This window comes from Pagrus major, chromosome 6, assembly GCF_040436345.1.
Source record: "Pagrus major chromosome 6, Pma_NU_1.0".
In the NCBI taxonomy this organism is placed as follows: domain Eukaryota; kingdom Metazoa; phylum Chordata; class Actinopteri; order Spariformes; family Sparidae; genus Pagrus; species Pagrus major.
In genome coordinates, this window is record NC_133220.1 from 13,418,999 (window position 1) to 13,443,535 (window position 24,537).

General features: G+C 41.1%; 1 protein-coding gene across 1 annotated transcript; it reads right to left on the reverse strand.

Moving 5' to 3' along the window:
• Window positions 1-3,557: 3,557 nt before the first annotated feature.
• ipo9 (importin 9) lies at window positions 3,558-19,156 on the reverse strand. Its single transcript, XM_073468760.1, has 24 exons — window positions 18,892-19,156; window positions 15,547-15,608; window positions 15,368-15,454; window positions 15,049-15,250; window positions 14,193-14,281; window positions 13,924-14,010; window positions 13,542-13,661; window positions 13,147-13,247; window positions 12,395-12,453; window positions 12,118-12,269; window positions 11,921-12,019; window positions 10,746-10,852; window positions 10,432-10,571; window positions 10,046-10,208; window positions 9,514-9,740; window positions 9,139-9,287; window positions 7,948-8,076; window positions 7,541-7,816; window positions 7,256-7,422; window positions 6,327-6,460; window positions 6,015-6,134; window positions 5,504-5,617; window positions 5,326-5,402; window positions 3,558-4,394 (listed from the first exon to the last, which is right to left on the reverse strand). Exons 1-24 carry the CDS (start codon window positions 19,049-19,051, stop codon window positions 4,284-4,286), a joined length of 3,132 nt encoding a protein of 1,043 aa, XP_073324861.1. The 5' UTR covers window positions 19,052-19,156; the 3' UTR covers window positions 3,558-4,283.
• Between the last annotated feature and the right edge of the window lie 5,381 nt (window positions 19,157-24,537).

A 24,537-nucleotide genomic window follows, 5' to 3' on the forward strand; every position in this document is an offset into this window, starting at 1 on the left:
GACACATCGCGGCTGTGACGCCGTTCAACCGGGACGAGGGGGGCGTTGCCTTTCATGGACGTAGGAAAAATGGCCATCGGATCGAGCTGCGGCTGTGAAGAATCAGATCTTTTTAATGAAATAGTCTTGCTTTGAGTATAAATATTGTATATTTTACTCCACGAGCAGCTTTTTTTTGTTGCAGTTGGTCGAGGTAATTTAAAAGCTTGCATATAACTTTAAACTGCAAAAACCTCCAGACTTATACAGACATTTCTGTCTAAAATTAAACCCTGAATACCTTATTTTGCAGTTTAATCTGGATGTTTCGTCTCTAAATTAAAATATTTGTTTGAGAAATTAGTGTTTGCATCTCGAAGTAGTACAAAATATGGCTGGTCAAAGCACTGAAATTGTGAAAATCTGATTTTTTAAATTTTATTATTATTGGTGGAAACATCCTGCTATCATTTTGTGTAAGAAAATAAGATTTACAATGCAGATAAAAATGACTCAACAATGAATTTGATTTTGAAAACTGCATATGTTTTGTATGAAAAATAATCTACAAAATATGGAAAGTATGTAAAAGTGGTGTAAAAAAAGAAAAATCAATCAGATTTATTAGATTTTCATTTTAATTTAGAGACAAAACGTCTTGACTGAACGGCAAAATAAGGTCTAGGTTTTGATTTTGGACAGCGATGTCTATAAATGTGGAGGTTTTTGCAGAAAAACGCAACACTATGAAATGGGCCTCTCGTCATCACATGTACATTACTTTTTCTTTTCATATTTTAAGCACATTTGGCTGTGAATACTAATGAAATTTCACTTCACACTAAATTTCCTTTAGGTTATAGGTTTATAAAGCTGGCATGTAGTGTAGGTTAGAAACTTACTCCATTACTCCATTTTTACTAGTTACTCATGTTTACGAGCAGCCCTGAATGCACCCTGAGAGGTCAGAGCAATCCCCCTCCCCTCCCTGCTCCTCCCTACAAGGACGTTACATTAGTGGAGAGAGAGAGAGAGAGGGAGAGAGAGAGAGAGAGAGAGAGAGAGAGAGAGAGAGAGAGAGAGAGAGAGAGAGGAGAGAGAGAGAGAGAGAGAGAGAGAGAGAGAGAGAAAGAGAGACTGGACACAGGCTGGATTTCAACATGCACCTGATGAAGACAAGAGCTCCTCTTGATGTTACAGAGTGAGACTAAAGGCATTTCCTGTTGTGAAGATTTAAACATCATGAGGAAAATAATAATAAAAAAAACACCCTGTATAGTTGGGCATCAGAGGTCCTACTTGAATTGGTTTGACTGGAGAAAATATAGACAAACACAATTCCAGTTGACTTTAAGGCTCTTATGTGAGGCAGGTGAAAAAGTCAGTTCATCTCTGTGTTTAGGTTTAATGTTGAATGCAAAGAAAAGCTTACTGCTAACAGCTCCACCCTGTGGAGAATCTGCAGCCTCGTGTTTAGGTCCCAGAGGCACCCTGCATCTAAAAATGAAAAGCTTTTTAATGAATACCTAATATCAGGAGATAGAGCATTTATAAACACGAACTAATAAAGACAGCATGCAAACACATGTGCCTGACTAGACCTCTTCTGTCTGTGCAAACGTGTGCAGAGTTTAGCCTAGTTTGGTTGCACCTGAGGCAGAAGTAACACCAGGCCTGTGTTTTTTTTAGCACAAGCGTTAGTAGTAGTAACAATAACAATGTGACAAAGTGTCCCAGTAACACCAGGGCCCTGAAACTGAAGCAGCTAAAGCGAGAAACGGGCAGCAAACATCACTGCAGCCCAAACAAACAACGGCTCTCCTCTGGATCAAATGATACACTGTCAGTAACTTAATTATGTGTTTACATGCGTTTAAATACATATTGTGCTTTAGCAGGTACATATCATCACTCCGTAAATCCTGCACACTGCATATACAATGCAGACACTGTACATAAAATACTTCCTGTACTGTATATAATCTTTGCACTATTTCTATTTGTTTACAATTTACAGAAACACTTGTATGTAGTCATTTTTTGTTATTGGTCGGTGTTGTTTTAATATATTTTTTTATATATTCCTATTTTTTCCACCTACTTACATGTATGTAATAGTTCCATGATTATTTTCTACCTGTCTTTTAGCTGTATGTCTATTTCTGTAACCATTTCTATCTGCAAACTCCTCATATGTGTACACACAGTTAATAAAGCTGATATTCATCAAGTTTGGTGACCTAATTTTGGAAAAGCACCTTCAACTTCAACCTGATCAGAGGCCTAATTAACCAAAATAAGTGAAACACCTGTGTGTGCGTCTTAAGCTGCTTGTTGTAATCCCTTTAATGTCATTAGCTTGGTCACACTGTGGGTTAAAGGCCATTGACTACAGCTATACAAGCCTACCTGTCTGGCTCTGCAGTCTGTGTTCTTTGTTGTTCAGGACATTGTCAGTTAGAGCCTGATGAGGTTTTGCTTTTGTCGAGGCATTGGGGCAGCAAAATGTCAAGTTGCCATCAAGTCAAAGTCAAACTGTTAAAATTAAATTTACGTTGTATGACTTCTGATGAAGAAATACCTCCAGAAAATGAAAGAACACGCTTCACAAAGTAGGTTAAAGACTGAAGTTTTTATCGACGTGTTGTTCCTTTTTGCTCCTGTTTGCAGTGCAATTGCAGTCTTATCAGCGTAAATCAGTCAGACCTACCTTGTTTGTTCACAGTATTATTAGCCCTGTCAATTTGGGAGGAAATCTGTGGTTAACCTACGCTCTGAAGTGTGTGCTTTCATTTTCTGGAGGCATTTCTTCATCAGAAGTCATACAACACAGATATGTTGTGTTTTAGTGTTACACCATGTATCTCCCACTGACATCCATACAGCTGTCACCAGTCTGGCCCCAAAGCAAGATTCAGTGACGTGATGAACCTTTCTTCTTTTGTAGGTTCTTGGTTGACCCATGTTTCACCATATTTCTACAGTGGCCCAGAATGGACAAACAAACACTGGCTCCAGAGAGGGGTATTCAGTTGGTTGTGAACTAGATGATAGATGGTAATAATAAGGATACTATACTCAGCATGACAAAACATAGCATCATGTTCAAGTTTAAAACACTGTTATCAGTCAGTAATATAAAACAGAAGTATCAACAATTTATTCTACTCCAACATTAAAATATTTAGATACTGCTTATAAATGCAAAATAATTTCAGTGTTATGAGAATATTAGCGATTTCTTTCTCTAAATTAAGCATATTGATTGTTGGATAATCAGAATTAAAATGATGTGCATCCAAAACAAGTTCAATTCTGTCAAAATACGAATGAGCTTTGATAGTTGAAGGTTAGGAGAAAAATGTCAAAACAATCAGCAACAACTTGCATTATACAGACACTTTATAGTGAGCACACATCTGTAAACCAAGACACCTTGAAGAAATGTTTTCATTTTCCCCAAAAAGGTAAGAAATAAACTCATGTAGCTCAGTGAGGTGTCACTCTGAGTGGAAATAACTTGAACTGTGTTTCGTATTTCCAGCTCAGGGAGACAAGAAAGGAATCTGGACATCAAATGTGGAAATGTTGTCCTTTCTGGACTTTTATTTAGAAATTTTTCCATCCCAACTTTCAATGGGTAGAAGGAAATGACAGGGCTGTGAATCACCATTGCAACAGTGAGAATTCCCAAACACCCACTGTACCCCGAGACATGACAGCAGGTCGAAGAGCTTTTCATTTCCTGTCAGAAACAGTCGACGTTTTCTGGAATTCAAGGCCGCCAAATGTTTCCCTCCAAACATCGGGGTGTTTTTTGTTTTTTTTGACAATCCTTCAATCATTATAAAGTCTCTCAAAAGTATTTTCCATGTTGCATTTTACTCTGTTTACACAGAAACACAAAAATAACGGGCTAAGTTACAAATAGGACACGGCAAAATAGTCCGTTCATTATTCGTGGTTCACCTGTCCCACTGTGAAGCCTAGACCTTTTTATTCAAGCCTCTCGTCCAGTCTGAAATAACTCTAAAATGGTGAGTCCTCTGGCCTTCTTCAAGAACAGCCTCTCACCGTTTCCTCTGTTCATCCCATCACATGTATGTAGAGACAGGGGAGTTATGATAAGTGCATGTCCATTTTTTAAACCCTGTTCCCTTCCTCTGCCGAGTCCATCATCCCAAGTTTCTTTCTCCTTTTTCTTTGCTGTGTTGTAAATCCGTCATGAGAGCAGAAGTGATGGGGCAATAGAAGAGAGGGCGTTGTAAATGGAAGAAGATGTGTTGGAGCGGCCGACGGCGGGGCTAGAGGCCTATAGACTGCAGGGTCTGTCTCTCAGTGTTGTTGAGGTGGCCTGAGAACATGCTGTAACATGGCTGCTGGGCGAACTGTGTCAGGAAGTCTGTCAGGTAGGCCTGGGAAGAGGGATGATACAGTACAGAGTTAGAAAGCAATAAACTGATCTCTGTCTGGAATTCAGATTAATCAAAACAGAGGTGGAGAGCTAATACAAATTCAAGTTTAGATTTGCTGTTCTTTTACTCGCAAAACACTTGATTGGAGGTGTACGTTTGTACCATTTTAGTTTCACCTGGTGAAGGTCTAAGGACTAAATGTTGGACCTCCAATAAAGTTTTTGCAGGAATACTGTGGTGGACTTTCCCCTTCTCTCACCTATACACCCATGTACCCGTCTACAAGAAACTGAAGATGTGCACGAGCCCTTACAATCACGGTTCAGATTCACTAAATTGAGTTAAAAACAAGGAAGGATCTGATAGTGAAGCAGGTAGAAGACCAGAGTCCACAAGAGAGGGAATGGATCTGAAGTTTCTCCAGTTAGAAACACACAGTTTGCATTTTGTTGACCAAGACATTTAAGCAAGTCCTAGAAATAGCACGGCACAATCAACTTACAGTTATTAATCAGATGTTGGAAGTGCAAATTGCATGCTTCATCCTCAAAGATTAATCTAACCAGGCTTGAACCATTTCAGCCTAAAGCCCCTTTATAACTGGAGCATCTTCTGATCTGATTATCACTCTTGGACAGAAAACGCTCTCTTACACTGGCGACGATGGCTGCATCTTGCCATGACGGCAGCGGCCATTCTGAACGACCAGTTCTTCCCGGAAAGCTTTTATATCGATTTTTAAAAGGCCGTAGATTTTTCACAATAAAAAATGTGTCGTAGTGCTTTAAAGTTTCATGAACCAAGAGACATTCACCTACATTTTTATGCACATTTTTATATTGGTCATTCAACATTTAAGGTTTATATCCAGGTGACTAATGGAGATATTTAAATAGAGACACTGGAACTAAAAAGTTTAAAGTGAGTGTACCTGCAGGTCAATCTGATATATGGGGTCTTTCAAAGCATCTGGATCATCCTCCTCATCATCCTCGTAATAATCATCATCTGCAAGACAAGAACACACCAGCATACGGAAGCTTAGTAACCTAAAACAACGTATAAGACAATCTACAGGAATAGCTGAGGCACTGGGGAGAACCTAGTACCGTATTTGTTCGATGCGATGAGATCAGAAAGCAGCTGGCCTGCGAGCCCTTCGTCCTCCTCATCATCATCTTCACCCTCTTCCGCCTCGTTGTCCTCCCACATACCGCTGGAGTCTGAGAGAAACAACAGCTGGTGAAGGAAATGTCTGCTGTCCTATTTTTTCAGCTCCAAAAAGGAAATACAACAAATCTACAGTCTGCAGGGATCCAACAGTGGTTAAAGTTTATTCTACTTAACATTTATTGAAATCAGGACATTTTGACGATGGGAATGCTAAGCATGTAGTGATAAATCACCAGTTAGTATTGTCAAATTGAGAGCTGACAGTGGCACAGGAAATAAATACACAAAAATAAATAACGGCTTGCAGAACAGAGGTTTAGATTTAGGCTGACATCTTGTTTCCTCTCAATAATTTCATACAAGAGATACCATAGGCACAGAGGCTAGATGCAAGGTCAATCCACTCAATAGTGTTCATCAAAAAGCCTTCGTGTTATATATTCTCACCTTGGCTCCAGTCTGCTGCGTTTGCCCTGCTGGTGTTTGCCTCCACGACCGTTGACAGCTCATTGATGATCAATTTAAAGATCTTCACTAGCAAAGGAATGTTGGTCCACCTCTCTGGGTCTGTGGAGGAGGAAGAACATTAATTCAACATTAAAAGCACTCACGGTTTTGTGGTACATATCCTAATACTGCTGTATGGATGTTAAGTGTTTGTTGCAACTTAAGCAGCCTGTGTGAAAAAGTATCTATAAAAAAGGTATTTATCTAATGTGTTGATGGGTTCATCTCTCTATAAGGGATTTGGAGCCTTACTCTTGGCAGCTTTGGAGCGTGTGCGAATGCCGTCTTCAGGGCTGTAGATCTCCTCTCCCTTCACAACAATGTCCTGCAGACGTTTGTCGTCAGTGTTGAGACCGTGCTGCAGCAGCTTACAGAGAGCCACCGTGCTGCAGGAAAAAAACAGATGACAAAATTTTGAGATATGTTACAAGGGTGGAGAAAAGAAGGAAATAGTTGAAGGCTTTTAAGAAGCCTTCTTATGTCATTTTTAGAGCTATACTGGAAGCAGAAACTGTCAATCAATGTGGAAGATTAAACCCAATGTCACTGATGCCAAGTACCCTAAAGCTGGCACAACCAGAATCATCCAATTGCAGAGCTGCAGTGCCAGCTGTTTCGATCTAAAGGCTGAGTTAAAATAACTAGTTTGTGAGACATCAGGAAGCAAAAGTGTATAGCTGCCATTGAACTTTAACGTTTTCAGATGGTCTCTCCTGGAAGGCATTTTCTAGTGTTGCACTCATTTGTACACGACAAAAGTGAGAGAAATGTTGGTGTAAATAATGAAAAGAAAAAAAATCTTGCCGACACACAGCTGACCAATCAGTGTGTGAAGTGGGTGTGAATAATGGATTCTCAGTTTGCATGATGATGTGGTCGACAGATAGCAATGGGAATGGATAAGATCTTATTGATGACAATATCTTTAATATACCTATTTTCAGCCTCAATGCAAATGTTTTATCGTGTCTGTATCTGAACACAGTGTAGAAACAGTGTTAAAAAAAAAAAGGCATGCATCTGATCAAATTATCATTCTCAATTCCCATTCTTATTTACAGAGGATGCTGAGCCACCGCTAGCACTTGAAAGCTACAGAGAAATCGCTAATTTCAACTTTATGTTATTGTTTTAAAATCATTTTTTTTAGAAACAAAGGATTAATGAAAATGTTGTCTAACCTGACTTTACCCTCGTACTGTCCGTAGAAGAGGTGCTGCCTGCTCATCCACTCTGTCATGACAAACTCCAGGGCAGGTTTCCCTGTTGGACCAGGCAGACTGCACAAGAACTCCAACAGAGGCTCCAGCTGGGAGTGAACCAGGTGGGCGAACACCATGATCAGAGACTACAGAGAACATGACAGGAGAATTAATCAAGTAGTGAAGGTAACTGCACCATCAACAAATAAAGACCAGGTTATCAAACACGTCACGAGCTCATCTGATGGTTCAGCCTCCTCCTACCTGCATGACACTCAGAGTCTCAGCTTGCTGCATCTTGCTCAGAATCGCTCGGAGGATCTGGTCCAGCTGTTCCCCGAGCTCGGTTCCTGCCCGGGAGATCAGAGTGGACACCAACCTGCCCACGAAGGCAGCCGTGAACTCTGAGGTCCGAGGGTCCAGCAGCTGGTTGACCACCTGCATGACGTACCAGAGGCCGCTGTTCCCCTGCTCGTCCCTCCACTGAGCGATTTGCTCGAGGGCGACGGAGACGTACGCTCGCAGGCACTCGCCACCGTTCTTTGGAGGAGAGGAGAGGGAAGTGATGAAAGAGAGCGGAGTTAGACTGTAGAGGAGGTTACACATAATTTAGTTTTTAATTGAATATCTATTCGTTATATTAAAAAAAAAAAACATCAACTCTGGTTTACCTGCATTATCGTGTTGTCATCGGTGCGTAAGGTGCACTGAGCCACCACAGGAAACGCCTGACACACCAGCATCTCTGAGAGAGGGGATTTGGTGTTTCGGACGACTGTGGTCAGGATGTCTATTGACGTCTGTGGTACGGACAGAGGAGAAGTAAAGTGGTCAGATTTAATTGTGAATCTCATGCATTTCAATGCTGAGTCATTATTTCACAGGATTAGAGGCAAAGCACCGGGTGAGCAGGACATTAGGAACTTATGTGGTTGCTGACAGACATTATTTAATCATCTTAATGCTAACACTGGAATATACAGCATGAGCAAATGCAAAGGAAGCATAATAAACTGACTAGACTGTAAAATGCAAATTTAGAAGCCATCAAGTTTATATGCTTATTAGTTGATTGACTGGTACACAAGGCTCCTACATCTTTACATCATCACTTTTCAAGCATACTTTAGGTGCATTTACAAGCTTTTACAGCACCTTGGGACAAAAGATAAAGTACTTTGGTATGAAAACCTGAATCTAATTTAACAAAGTATCCTGGTTCATAAATACAAGACTGGCATTTGTATTGCAGACCACTAAAACCGGACGATACAAATCATCAACCAAGAAGTCCCAGAGGGAATTTGGATATCCGACTTACTTTATTTTTAAAGCAAAAAGCGAACTATTGGGACACGCCCATAGCTCATTTGGTAGAGCATGCGGTCCATGTACAGTGGCTCGGTCCTCACTGCAGCGGCCCAGGTTCGATTCTATCCCATGGCCCTATACTGCACCACATTACAATGTAAGAGTTTTCAAGGTTTTCCAGCACTTGTACAAGCCCTGGGTGCATCATGAGATGAGATCAATGAATATGGATGGAGGCAGGAGCTGACACCATCAGAAGTATAATGCTGGACAAAGTACAAGGACAACCATTACAGGCCCCACTCATCATCAACATCTCCGACAAATTTAACTGAAAACTGCCCATTTTCTTTTTGCAAAACTTTGGCGATGCACCAAAGTGTGGATCAGGGGGAAAAGTTGGCATGAGACAGAAGCTTGCCTGTAGTTTTTCTGGGACATCGTGTTATGGACCAAAGAAGTGCAGAATAACTGACCTTATCACTGTTAGGCTTATTGTGCCACCCTTTCTTTCTACACTTCTATGTCTTTTTTTGGCCCTGTATACTTACAGCACACAGTCCAGAGGGAATCTTGTCTGGCGGAGCCTGCATGATGCTGACCAGTGTGGGGATGAGACGCATCTGCATGGGGCCCTGGCAGCCTTCGATCTGAGCCAGTTCTTTAAAGATGTCCTGAGCTAGGGACGCCACCACAGGGTCTGAGGAGAAGAGAGGAGACAAATCAAATATATGCGTCTCTTAACTGAACACGTCTATGTCTTCTCGGGGAAACATGTTTTTTCCCTTACTGATTCCAGCTTATCCATGCCAAAGTATTACAGACAAGCTGGACAATTTAAAGTCCCAAGTCTTGAAAGAAAAGAAAAAGTTTGGTGTGCATGTAGCATTACAGTCTGACAGAGGATGTGGTCAGAGGAGACGTACCATTGTTATATTTAAGGAAAATGGCAATGGTGAGGGGGCAGATCTTGTTCTCGGCGTTGGTGGTGAAGGCCGGGTCGACGGTGCAAACGATGCACAGGGTCTCCATGACGAGGGTGAGCACCTCAGAGCTGAACTGGGCAGCAAGTTGGACCAGTCCCTCGAGGATGCTGGGGAGGAAGGGCTGAAGGACGTGGGTGCTCTCCGACAGCTTCAGCTGATCACAATACCTGGAGAAAGACATGGATAGTTGGCGTCAATGAAGAGGCGGTATCAACTTAACATTTTTATAACTTTATCATTAATTAGTGACACTTTTAAACTCTTGAAATGCTTATTGAAAGGTTGGGATTCAAATTGTATTATCTGCAACTTTTTCAGTCTTTTATGCATTTAGGAAAAATACATTCTTAAGTGTTGATTCCTGACAGACAGAATGTGTTCAGCAACTAACTCAGCCAGTGTTTAGATGGACTGATATGTTTTCCCAGACTACAGCCGGTTAGCACTGCATTTCAAATCACGGCTTGCTCACCCCCAAATGGCCCTGACCGCGGAGATGCGGACAGATGGCGGCTGGCTGTCGTGGAGGCCGCTGACGGTGGCCTGGAGGAACTGCTGGATGAGCTCAGGAGACATGGCGGCTGTGAATCGACTGGCCGCCCACAAAGCTCGACCGAGGAGGAACGGAGACGCCGCTGGTCAAGAGAAAACAAAAACAAGAGGCAGCAGAGAAGAACAAGTGAATAGAAGCAACAGTGAGGCAGTTATTTCGCACGACACTGTGATGTCTTTCCAATCCGCTAATGATATTGTCTGTCTATTTATAGTAATGTGTTCCCCGTGAGACATTGAGTCACTTTCAAAGGGAACTTCAGAGTAATTTGATTTCTTTATAAACGGGGTCAGTTTAGGACTCACCTGCCAAGTTGAGATCAGCGAGGATAACACTGGCCAAGAAACCGTGCATGTCAAACTGGATACGACCGTTCTTCACGTTCTCTGTGATGATTGTTTTGACAGAGCCGAGGGCCAACATGCAGGCCTCATGGATCTTCCACCTGGTTAAATTAACAATTACTTTTCTGACTTAAAAGCACAGGTCTGCACAGATGAAATCAAACACAATAAAAACATTTAGAGATTTGGCCTCAATTACAGCAGGAATGTCACTCAAATTCAACAAAGCTTTCAGACCAGACACTGGGATGCAGTCGGAGTCTGTTTCTCCTCACCAGTGCTCATTGCCACTGTTTTTAGCTTGCTCTGCCTCCTGGAGGTGTCTGGTCGCCGCCGCTGCCAGCGCCGCTGCGCTCTCATTCTGAAACTCTGCGGCAACAGCCTGAAAGCAGAGGTCAAAGGTTACCATCGTCATACACACTCTCAGGGCTGCAAAGGGAGCTGTTGAGCAGAGTTGCTGCAGCAAACTTATACATGCTGGACATTTGTGACCCTTGTTTGACACGTGACTGCACTGCTCAGCATTTCTATGATTCAACACCGCATAGAAAAAGCTCTGTTCATGAGTAAACATCCATTTTCAGTCCGTTTCAAGGACTAAGGCAACGTGGTTCAACAGATGCCTCGAGTCTTTGTGGAGGGTGTATGTGTAGGAGAAGAAAAGGGAGAGCAAGGAGGTGTTTTCTCGTGAATTATGTGTAGAAACCTGGCAGGCATGAATGTCCTTCTGCCCTCTGCAGACCTGACCGAGCAAAATATTGCTGAAAAGATAACATTTTAATTTTACTCAGTTCCTCATGCATTTTGCCTGGAAACTAATATGCAAACTGACTTGCTCATCACACAAAAAATGGGTTCCATTTAAGAGATTGAGAAGCACTTTGTGTGAATACGGTGAAGATATCAGTGTGATGAGATGTCTTGCTCTCTCCTCTCCGACAGCGAGTTGACACACACACAGCTGTAGTGACCACATCTATATTTTTTCAAGGTATTGTATTAAAGTTAGAAATTCCAGTATCATGACAACACTAATTCTGGGTTGGTCGTGGCAGAGGGGAAAAAATACAAATATGGTTGTCTTAAAGTTCCGATTTCATTTGCGTTTACAAAGACACTAAGAGCTGCAGGCATGGATCTGATAGACTGACAGGTTGTTTTATGGACATTGATTGGACAGTTTTGGTGACTGTCATCCTACATCATCAGTGACTGACAGCAGGTCCATCTTCTCTGGTGTCACAAATAGCAGCTGGACCTCGTTTATCATAAATTGTGACGGTAACAGAAAGAAACAAAAAAACTCATTTTTTTTTTATTGCAGAACTGCTACATTACATGGACGACACAAGCTAAACTAACATCTGGTTTAACTACTTGTATTAACTTTCTGATCAAGAGGTGATTTGTTGTGAATTTTGCAATATGAGATCTGTATGTTTTCTCTCACCAGCAGCAGGTCCTGAGCAGAGATCCTGACAGAGTAGGAGAAGGTGTCGTCATCCTCGTCCTCTACAAACTGCTGCGGGTTAGCTGTCCAAACTTTGATCTGAAGAAACACGAGGACAAACGATCAGACCTGACACCAGTTAATCACCGTAAATACACACACTGTATTTACTCATACTGCTATATAAGCACCCTCACCTGATCCTCAGTGATCTGCATGTACAGGATGATGTAGTAGATGAGTTCAGGCAGGGCTTTCTTCACTGTGCTCTTGAACTTGTTGTTCTCCAGCAGCGTGTGCACGAACTCAAAGATGCTGAACACCAGATTCTCAAATCCCAAAACCTCACCTGCAGAAATGAGCCAATAATACCTTATAAGATTTCAAAAAGGGGCTTTGGCGATAAAAACCCTCAAAGTCTGTGTACAAACAGATGAAAGAAAAAAAAGTCAGGATGATGTGAACTCTGCTCACCATCTGAGTCAATAGGATCATCCACTTCCTCTGTGTAGTTGACTTCTGTCCTCACATAAGTGAACATCTGGTTAAGGAAGACTTGACTAAAAGAACATTTTCAGTCTCTTTAGCTTTCATTTGTTTCTCTCGCCAGTACTCATCTCACAGGATTTTTACAGTCTTACTATCCGCTTCACCCAGTCTGACAAAGTTTATTTCAGAAGTAGATTATGGAGTCTACAGTATGTATGTCTCGACATGAAAGCTTTTGATTTTGCTGAGTAAGCAGGTCACTTCTGGGCAACAGCATGAGTTGCTGAACTGAGGTGGATTTCAGTGGTTTTGAGACAATGTTCTGTAACCAAAAGCCCACAAAATCTCACAAGTGTCTGAGACAAATGTCCAAAAGGAAGTAAAACCTCTGGTTATATGTTTTTTTCACCACAAATGGAAACAATTTTTTGCTCACTGGTCTTAACAAGGCATTTACAATGAACAGAGTCGTAACTAAAGATTATTTTCAATCAATTAATCGTGAAAAGTGGCAGATTTATCAATTTATCGTTTAGTCTATAAAATGTCAAATGCTCATCACAATTTCCCAGAGCCATTAAGTGCCATCTTCAAATTGCTTCTTCTGTCCAAACTACAGTCCAAAACCTTCATTTACAGTCATAAATGGCAAAAAAGCAACAAATCCTCACTTTAAAGAAGCTGCAATTGACTAATCATCAACAACACTAACAGCAGGAGGAACTTGTGAAGGATATAAAGCTGCACTTTCGGTCAGTGTATTCCACACAATGGGTAAAATCTGCTGCATGGAGGACACCATGGGTTTGGGGAAGTTCTTCACCAACGCTGTTACTGCCTGATGAAGTAGTGGAAATATGAATTAAAAACCTTAATTGCAGACACATTTGCGAAATAATTAAAAATAACTTCTCTCATCTTGTTACTTGAGTGAATAAATAATAATTGCCCAACAGATCCAAACATACTAAAAAGTGACAAATTTGCAACTGCAAATAGATTTACTTTATTTCCCTCCAAACTGTATCTTCTTCTCTCCTCCACAGTTAAACATAAGAGGTTTCCCTTCCGAGTTTGAGATACTTTAGAGTCACGCTAAACAACTACTCAATGACTCTTCTCAGTCTCTCACCTTGAGGACTTCCATTTTGAGACCGCTGTCAGATGAGGGTCCATCAGGCATCTGCAGAGCCTGCACAAATGCTTCTGTGAACTGCTGCACCACGGGGAAGATCAACGCTTTGGCTGCACCCTATACAGGAGGTTCAGTAAATACAACTGTGATACTACAGCAAACCTGCAAAACATTTCACAAACACTGATTTAAGAGAAAACCCAAACACACTATCCTCAGTTGTATTTTTTTTGAGAAATGATCTCTTTCAAAGTAAATTAACAACTTTTTCCATGGCAAAAGACAGTTACTTAAAAGTAAAAAAAGGTCCATTATATAAATATGTAATTATTCATACAATACCTGAAGAAATCATCATGTCTTGTTGTAACTGTCTCACCTTCTCGAGCTCTTCAATAGCACAGATGAGGTTGGCACAGGTGGTAAATATCTCCACTGCTCTGGATCGAGTACGAATACTGTACACCTGAAACAGTTCAGATCATCATTTAAGACGACTCAAACTTCATGTCAAAAACAGTGCAGAACAATAAGCGATATCAGCAACATGAGAAAGTGCAGTTGCTATGAGTAGTTAACTAAAAATAATACAGTGACTGTATTCCTCATAGGCATAATTTCACTAGAAGATAAGAGTTGTGGTAATACCTCGGCCATGGTGAAGATCTTGTACATTTCAGGTAAGATTACTGGAGCCACCAGCGGCATCTGAGTATCCGTCACTTCCCGAGTAAACTCTGGACATATAAGACAGCTTGTTACAAAACATAAAGACTTAAAAAATATTTAAGTTTTTATTTAAGAAGTTATTACTTCACATATTTTTGAATTTTGTCTCAAATGTTTCCTTCTGTCAATGTCAAAATAGAGTATCGCAGGAATGAATCAGTTTTTTTTAATGGGTTTTTGGAAATAAGTCTGCGGTTAGCACAAGCTTCGGAGCCTGCGTCCACATAGCGTTTTTTTCCGGGAGAAAAGTGCTGGCAGTGCACTCAGGAGCACTGAGATGAAGCCCCTGTGCACTGATACAAAAAACGCTGCACGTGTGTCTTGATAGCCGCTGTTGTTTGATACATTGCGCCTCTGCAGTTTACTATCTGTTTGGTTTTTTTAATCTGACATCGGGACATCAGAGCAAGAATGATGTGGGTGCATGACATGATCCGTAGGAGACGAAAATACATTGATTATTATCGCCTAGGCCAGGATCGCAATCAGAACACTGGTTGGTTCATGTGTGCAGATTATCTTGCTGAACAAAATGTGAAGAATCATAAACTTGTGTTTGCCACAGAGCTTATTTTCTGCAATAATCCAATTGTTAAATCTTACAGGCTTTGTGTTGAGGTAACCTGGTCTGCTCTCTATCAACAAAAGATGCCAAATGTGAAACAAGACAAAAAAACAAGTTTTCAAAAGCAATCTGATGGTAGAAAACGTGACGGTAACAGATTTTAGAGGATGTACATGTACAGCTTCGGTGTGTGTGTGTTTCATTATTTACCTGTGAGGACCCTCATGGCCCCATGAACAGCATTGACATCTCCGCTAACCAGCATCTCCATCAGCAGGGTGAACAGCTGCGGCCAGGCCTCGGGCCAGTCCCAGTGGGCGATGGCCGACACGGCGTACGCAACACTGGAGCGGACTTTGCTGATCGCCTCTCGCAGACCGCTGGGCAACAGCCCTCTAATAGCAGCTTTAGCCTTGATGGGGACACCAGAGTTTGACAAAATTCAGCTCAAAAAGTCCTCTGAGGTCAAATTAAAAGAGAAAAGAGAGCTTTTGCAGAACAGATGTATCCAAGGTGAGGACATGTTTACCTGATCTGTAGTTTCAGGAGGCCTGAACTTCTCTGACTGGGAACACCAGTGAGTCTCCACATACTGCTTCAGGATAACTGATGCCAACTGTAATCACAGTCAGGACAACGCATGAGCTGATCATGATCAATAATGTCCGAAGAACTGTGACATGCATGTGTAGACAGGGCTATGCTCACCTGACGGATTGCGAGAGCTCCCTGAGGATCAACTGTGAGTTCTGCCAGGTGAACGCCAAACTCTACAACGTAAACAAGTTAGCAAAAAAAATAATTAAGACAAAAATCAGAGAGCTCAGATCATGCAGAGCATTATACAGTACTAAAGAGTCACATCAAGGAACTGAACAAGGGTGGAAAGCAAAGGCAAATTAACACAGATCTATCTGCACAAACTCATGCTGACTCTGCTTCTGACAATGTGCCTACTAAATGCAAACTTCAATAAAGTTAATGTATATATGTTCTTTTGTAGTGGCAGATGTTGCTGTTTTTAAGTTATGATCATTCGTTTTCCTGGAAGATTAAATAGCTGCAGCAATGACACAGATGCACTGTGTGATGCCAAGATAAAAAAGAAACAAACAAACACATAAAGCCAGAGCATATTTGAGGAACAATAGTATCTAAGCTGGAACTAAATATGATAAATACTGTACTGCAATAAATGACAACGACTGTGTAATTTGGTTCAAAGGCTAAACACATCCCAATAATCCACTGAGGTACAAAGCTAACAGACACTATGGATTGAACCTGGGCTGACAGGCATGCAGAGAGATTAACACACAGTTCAGGATCAGCATCAACCTCAGTTCTGAACCCGCTCTCTCCGACTGGGTTTTACTAAGAGTGACATCAGGCGCCAGAAGACAATGTTAATGCTGACAATCCTACAAAGTGGCTGCCTTAGAAAGGGGCCAGCGGAAAGGGCCGGCCTCGCTGCGACGCTGCAGTACAGCCGACACACAGTGTGGACAATTAGCCTTTCACCAGGGCACGAGGATCGCAGGACAGACAATGGGAAGTCTGGTGGAGGATAAGCTACAGCCACTAGGTACTGTATCCATCTGTCCCATATCAAAAAAAGAACATGATGGGTTATGGGTATTATTTCCCCCAAAACACCAACTGTCATCAATAGTTTACCTCAGACATAATGTTAAGTTCATGTCCAAGGTGCTTGTAAAGTCCATTTGAGACATTCTATGTAAGGTTTATCAACTGTTTTTTGTACTTATTCAAGTTGTTCGGGGCTTTATATTAGCTTCTAATACTTTCACTGTTTTTATTTCATTGTTAAACTGAGAGACAAGGTGCCACCATGCTGGTATCCTTTTACATTCGTGTCTTAATAATAATAATAAACTTTATTTCTATAGCACCTTTCAAAACCAAAGTTACAAGGTGCTTCACAGAATATAAGAGCAGGACAAGAAGACAAATTGACGGGGTCAAAACATTTATTTTAACTAAGTCGACACAAGTTGGAATGGAGGAGGAGCAGGAAGAAAGTGCCTATCGTGGGCCGTTATTGCAGTAATGCACATGGTGAGATATTTACCTGATAAATACCTGATACCTGATATTTACCTGAGATAATAGAGATGCATGATTTATACCGATATTGGGAATGTAAAAACTCCAATACAGTAGGTGACTTTTTACACCTTGAAAGTTGGTTTGCGACCCACAAATAAACACAGAGCAGAAGAAAGAGAAGAAGAAGAAGCAGGGCAGCCCGGTGTGCTCATGACCTCAAACTGCTGCATCTGGGTAGAGTCACGTAGTACAGACTATAGAGCCAAACGTGCTGTCGTCGATGTGGAGTAGAGCCAGACCAGCAGATAGGCTTATCACAGATACATCAGCTTATATGTTGGCCGATAAGAAAACGTTTAGTGATTATAATGCAAAAAAAGATGCAGGGGGTCAATTATAATTCTTAAATTCCTATTGAAGTTTGCCGTTTTAATTGCACTGATGCTGTTTAGGAAAAAGTTGATTGTTAAATTATAAAATATCCTGTCTCTGTTACAATCTTTGTCACAACTGTTTAATAACCACAGTTTAGGGATCTCAGCAAAAAATGTATGTATATCAGCCTATCGATATAGGAATTATGACACCCTAATGTTAGTACTGCCCCCAGAAATTGAGTATCAGTCACACCCCTTCCGGTGGAGGGTTAGGGTCAAGCTGGATTGAAAAATTAGTCGTCTTTCCATCCACTACCATACAAACTTTTTTTGAAATAAGGTCCCGTGGAGCACACCGGACGAGGCTCGACTTCAGCTCTCTATGTGGATGTTTGTTTCTCGTTTTTTTATACAGTTTTCGAGGAAGACATCACAACTGCAATTTGCAACCCGTGTTCGATAAAAGCTCAGAGGTGAGCGGAAAAGTTTTAACACAACCAATGTTTTTAGAGCTATGGATCATTCAATCCTCTGTCTTTGCTCATTTATCTTCTTCAGGCTTTTATAGATTTCATATTGGGACCTTGTGAAATGATCTGTCTACCAGTATCAGCCATGAGACGCAAGTTATCCATCTCATTCACGCCTTAAAGTTTATCCTCTTTGTCTGTCCCTCTTCCATGTGTACCCTGATGGTGCTGCTGCTGATGATGATGATGATGGAGCTGGCAGGATGTAAGGCGGGAGAGGCTCCTGGGAGACAACTTCGCGGGAAAATCTGTCATCGGGCATTTGACGGTTCCCATAGCAACAGCGGGAAAAAATGAATATTAAAGTAAATAAAATGGGAGTAATCTAAGTTTTGGGCTCACTAGAAGTCGGCAGCGTCTCACCCACTGTCGCTCATAAGATGTATAAAGTATTTGTTTTAGCAGCAGCTGGTTCAGGAGGCTAACTGCTGTCATCTCCCCCCTTTTTTCCCAAGTGACGTTGTTAACTTCCAAAGCGCTCGAGACCAGAAAAGGTGCGTGCCTAGCTAGTAGCTTCAGATTTGTGTCCATATATTAGCTATATTTACACACATTACGGACAAGTACGCTTAAATAAACGATAACTGGATGTTTTTTTTTTACAGAGGCAGAAGGATAAGTATCGTCCACCCTGTTGCTGTGCTGCCGGGGCCGGGGTCCACACAGTCCCCCCCCATGTGCTTAACACAACTTCCTCCCTAGCTAGCGTTAATGATTATACTTGCGGGTTAGCTGTGACTTGTCCGACAACTGCAGTTTGAACAACACTGAGCAGATAACACCCGGAGCTGAGGTGAGGACAACACGTTTTTAAGCTAACTTGGTCATCACTAACTTCTGGAAATACGGCCTAGCGTTAGCAACTCGGAGCCAAGACAGTCAGCCCCGGCTAACGCGTTGTGGCTGTTAGCTACTTCTCAGCCTAGCAAAAACAAAGTTAGCCCCGGTGGAGGAAGGAGACAGCTGTCCGCATGTCCCCTTCGGAGGGCCCACGCCGATGATGAGTGAGGACACCGGGCAGCTAGCCGCCGATAACTCCTCAAACTAGCGTTCACAAACTATCCCCCCCCACTCACCCTCTGTCACTTCCAGCACTTTGATCTGCTCCTCCGCGGCGGCGCGCACTTCTTGAACCGGGGACAGGATGGCCGTCAGCGTCTCGATCAGAGCCTCTTTCAGTCCTTGCTGGACCGGGCCGGCGGCCGGACCGGGCCGAGCACTACCCGCTGCACTCATGCCTGCTGTGTTTTCACCCGCAGCCCGCTACAGAGTCAGTCCGACCACCACCACCACCCGGGGAGGAGCAGAGAGCCACAGCCACAGACGCGAAGCGCGCCAATGCATGGAAACGTGGAGGCGGGGTTTTGCCGGAGGAAGCACATTTTGTCGTCCGGTTCGGCCCACGTGTTTTTTTTGGGTCTGTTTTTGTTTTTAAACCTCTGGCGTCCTCTTGTGGAGCGGGGGAAAATTACACCACTCAACATTAGTTAGGGATGTTTTAGTGTTTCACTTGATTGTTTATTCTGTGTCATATCTGAATTTATATTTTGTTTTATGAATATTTTTGGTTCCCCAAAATAATGCGACACATTTAATTTGACTTTTATTTCATGCACATGAAAATATCCCTAACTAATTTTGAGTAGTGTATTTATTCAAAGCCTCTTCTATAAGACTGCAAGATAATATTGTACAGCCTGTAAGGTTTTAGCCAGGGGTTGCTGCATGCACAGTACCCTGGGTATTGACCACACAAATCCATAGATGGTGACTAAATTTCAAAATAAGGTATTCATTTGCTTCCATACATAATAAATGTATTAATAAATTACCAGTAAAGTGGATTATGTTTCCACCCAGGGTACTGTGCATGCAGCAACCGTTGGCTAAAACCTTACAGGCTGTAAGAGGCGAACTGTTTGCATATAAGGCCGCAAAATATTATCTTGTAGTCTTACAGAAGAAGCTTTGAATAAATACACTACTCAAAATTAGTTAGGGATATTGTAGTGTTTCACTTGATTGTTTATTGTGTGTCATATCTGAATTTATATTTTGTGTTTTGTGAATTTTAAAAAATATATATATATTTTTTTACTTTCATTGCATATCCATGCACATGCACCCATATCCCAATATCCCTAACTAATTTTGAGTGGTGTATATCCTCAACTCTTGTCTGCAATATGACTCTAGGTTGTTACCACTATGGAAACAAATAATTGAGTTAATGAAGATTTTGAAAATTCAAATAAGACTGAAGATTGAAAATAGAAGACAATAGGACCACACAAATCCGTAGATAGTGACTAAATTTCAAAATATGGTTTTCACTTGCCTTGTCAAATCTTTGTGGCCATTTTTTGCTTCCATACATAACAAATGTAGTAATAAAATACCAGGAAAGTGGATTGTGTTTCCACCCACGGTGTCGTAACCGGTGTCAAACCTTACAGGCTGTAAGAGGTGAACTGTTTTGTGCATAAAAGGCTGCAAAACATTGTCTTGCAGTATTATAGGTTATTGACAAATCACAAGTTAGAAATCTGCTGCTGCACTACTCTCTACGGATCAAAAGTTTTGCCTTTGAGAGGCATGTAAAACACCTGCTGTAGGTTGTAGCCATAAGTACAAATATACAATATACAGCAAAATGTATGCTGACATCCCTTCTTGTGTACTTCTGGGCTGTTTTTCATGATTTGGACAAAATCACTTTAGTTCCCATTAAAGGATCTCAGGGCTTCCAGAGACTTGGATTATGCTGGGCGAGCTTTAAGAAGCCATTTTATGTTGTTGTTTTTTTCCAGTTGTTTATTTACTTGTTTTAAGACCCCATCTACTTTAGTTGTTTGTGTAAATGCTACAACGCTACTTTCCTGTGAAGCTCCAGAAATGTTTTGTGGACTACAAAACTTCCCCCGACTCTACATCGGCATGAGGATGAGTAGATAAATTAATTTTCATTTGTTGGATGAACTATTCCTTTCAGGAAAATCTTAATGCAACCATGCATAATGCTATTTTACACAAAAAATGCGTTTCTAACTTTGTGGTGACAGTTTTGGGAATACCCTTTTTGTTTTCGTGCTCAAAGTGAGGTTAATATATAAATGGTTGGCCTGACCTAAACTCCAGCAAACATTTGAGATGAAGAAGATGATTGTGAGCCAGGCCTAACATCCACCTAACATCCCATGGGACCAAATTCCGGCAGCCAAACCTTGTCGAAAGCTTTCCAAGAAAAATGGAGGCTGTTATAGCACCATATTAATGCACATAATTTGTGAACAAGATGTTCAACCATCAGATATAGTTATAAAATTCAGGTGTGTACATACATTTGGTGTATTTGGGAGTTAAATTCAACAGAAGACAGTGGAGAGTCAGTTTCTACCATGTGTTATTTGACTCCTGTTTTCAACAGCATTAAAGTGGCTTTAGCTGAACTTGTCTACCCAGTTTCACTCTAATACGGTGGGTGGTGTAATACTATGAAGATTAACTGGTTGATGCAGGCTGTGAAACCTACCTGCATCCTCTCTGAACAGGTGTAGTCTCACCTGAGCTTTAAGATGTGCCTGAGCTTTGATCACAGACTTCTCACTTCTCCATTCTTTGCACACACAATAACATTAAACCTGTGAGGTGAAACAATAGTGCAATTCTTTGTGAGGTGTGACTGTCAATCTGCACATGCTGCAACTCTGAAGGTGACAGTGGCTCTCTTGTTACCCGCTTCACCTCATAATCCTGTTGCTCCAACAAGGAAACGGACGGGAGTTTCGGCGACATTCCTGCAAGCGTGCCAAAGTTCGTCTTCTCCATGAAGACTCTGGGTGGACGATCTTTGCTGTCTTCTGCAAATACATTCTCTTGTTGAATTTGGTTTAATCCCCCAAGGACTATCTTCATTCTTCTCTGAAGCCAAATTTCTTCATTCAGGAGCTTGTCAGCCATTTTTAAGACCGTGTCATAGTTTGGATGATGTTTTAAAAAAAACATATTTCATCACCTTTTGCAAGACACTGTGTCATCAACAATAAGTCAGGTGTGTGATGAGACCTCTGTATCCTAAATATTTTTAAAACACCAGCCAAATGAGCTATAGGACTGAACTAACAGTAGATTTAACTGTACCTAAAACCTGATATCTATGTGTTTGTGTGTCTCTCGGGGGTATTTTTTCATAGTGCTGCATGCTGATTTTAAACCTCTAATTTAAGTCTTTATTACAAAATAAACAAGAAAAAACTAGACACATGGAAAACCGAAAAAAAATGGAAACACTTGATGCCAAAATAGGAAAAAAAAGGCAGATGGGCTTTCTTCCTTTTGAGCTAAAATTAAACTCACTTATTGCTGCAGCCTGTGTGGCGTTAAGCAGAACACAGGTGTGGAGGTGTTGACATAAAAATAAACAGTGAATGTAATCTCTCCTCTCAAATTATCACTGCTGCAGATCTGGAGGATTAAAGGAGTAAACATGGGGACTCGAGTCGCTCTGTGATAAGTTGTTCCCGGAAAGCCAGTCAGTGTGATTTGGGATATGGTATGAAAACCTTTTTTGCTTAATTTGGCTTTGGCTGGTGTCTTCAGTGTATCAATACCTGCAATGCACATAATCAGTTTTGTCTTTAGGACCGCAGGGAATAATAAATGTATAATGCAATCTAACTTTGCAAGACTTGGGAAAAAAGTCCCTGATGTCCTCGTCATTGCAAGGCCATGGTCTGACAAGATATCCTCAGTAAATTTGTCAGTTTAGGTAACAAAATCATCATAAAATGGTGAAAAATTTAGCCCCAAACTGCTCTATGTGCGTCAATAAAATACCTCCCATGTTTTGTAAAAAGTGAGTTGTGCAAGATGTGAACATCGTGTTATTCCTCATGACTGACGGGTGTCAGAAACACAGATTAACTTGCAATAAGTTGCCAGTTTATAGGTACACCTTGCTAAAACAAATGCAGTCTAATACAACAGGGTGGCGATTAATCCTACTTTGAGGTTATAATGTTGAGTTTTTGTTGTGATCTTTATAGAGGTGAGGATTCAACTTTAGGTGCAGTGTTGACTGTTGTATTGGACTGCAAGTTAAAGCAGCTACAAGGAAGTTTAATTTATTGTTGATTCTGGCGCCCCCTGTGGACAAAAGCGGTATGAGCACCAGATCTGTGATAAAGATCTTCTCTGGTGAGCGTGCGGATTTGTTTTGGAAGCAAGTGTAAAGAAAAACTTATTTTTGATAAAATGTTTTTTAACATAACTTTGTAGGAGGCATATTATTATTAACAAGGTACGGTATCTATTTGTTGCTATGTAAGATTAATAATTGTAATACGCTGATGGTGGAACAAAGCAAACTTTGTTTCATACACCTAGTTTACATGTAATCATACAGCTAAAACATTTGGTTGCTTGGTGGAACTAAAGCTAAAGTTATCAACATTCACTAGTAATGTTATGTCAATAAGCCATCAGTGAAATATAGCTCAGTAGCAAAGCCAACTTAAAATCGTACATTATGAGCCCATTGTTCGATATAGACATACCCACTGCTGTACCACCAGACTACAGTGCAACTTCCTTTCCTCAGGCTGTGAGACTCCTCAATCCATCCTCTGCACTTTGCCATAAAAATAGTTTTTATTGTTCGTAATCCAACCAGGTGGCAGGCATTAAGTATAACTATATAGAAATAGCAAATCTTCTTGCTGAATGGTCTTGTTTGCTTATGTAGGTCATATAGAGGCATCAGTATCAAACTGAGACTGTTTCATAACCAGTTAAAAATTCCTTGTAGCGCATTTAAGATAAGATAGGTGTACCTAATAAACTAGCAACTGAGTGCACGTGATGTGGATCTCAGGTTAGAGTATCGAGTAGCCTAAGAATGAACCAAACACTAATACAACCGTTTCTTCTTGTTTAAGCAAAAAGAATTTGGTTTATGTAGAAACAAGCAATGTTTTGCAACTGGATATTTCCCTCTCCTTCAAAAGAGTTAAAGCTAAAATAAAAAAAGAAAGAAATGAAAACCCATCCCACTGTACCCAGAATCGCCACCTTCTGAAAAATGTATGCAGGTGTTACCGACAGAAAGCAAAGGAAACCTGGGGGACAGCTCACAAGGGAGATAGATATAAGTGTACAGTACATATATATAAAATATAAAATCTGAAATATATTTTATATATATTAAATTGTGTTAGGGTTCAGTATCTTTCACTACACAGCATTAAGGTGGTGTGTCTGATTATCTTTTTTTTTCTTCATTTTTTTTTTTCAAATCCTATTATATAAACCAGAGGAGAGTCAAAGCAAAACAAATGAATCAACGAACAAACAAATGTGGGAAAAAATGGAAACTAAGCAACAGACGAAAGGCCTCCGCCCCGATCCGACGCCCCTCCCCCCGGCCTCCAGCGGAGGGGGTGAGCTAGCACGGACGAGGTGGGACAGACCCGTCCAGCTGTACAGCGCAGTGAAACATAACTTACATATTAGCTCATTTTTACACGTACAGTCGTGATCAAGGCACAGGGATCTTCTACAAGTTATTTTTTTTTCTTCAATAAAGTTGTACAAAATAATACATTTTACAGTCTGTACAAGAATAATAGTCCAGCAGTAAAATAAAGACAGACGTACTTAAAGCCGGGAGGGGAGGAGGTGGGACAGGGAGGGGTGAGAGAGTAAGACGAAAGGTGGGGGGGAGG

What these genes read in the sequence shown, in the direction of transcription:
- ipo9 (XM_073468760.1), bottom strand. Translation starts at nt 19,051, where the DNA reads ATGAGTGCAGCGGGTAGTGCTCGGCCCGGTCCGGCCGCCGGCCCGGTC. An exon ending in GAGCTCTCGCAATCCGTCAG is followed by an intron (nt 15,455 to 15,546) that starts GTGAGCATAGCC and finishes CTGTGATTACAG; the next exon opens with TTGGCATCAGTTATCCTGAA. An exon ending in CATCGCATCGAACAAATACG is followed by an intron (nt 5,403 to 5,503) that starts GTACTAGGTTCT and finishes CTTGTCTTGCAG; the next exon opens with ATGATGATTATTACGAGGAT.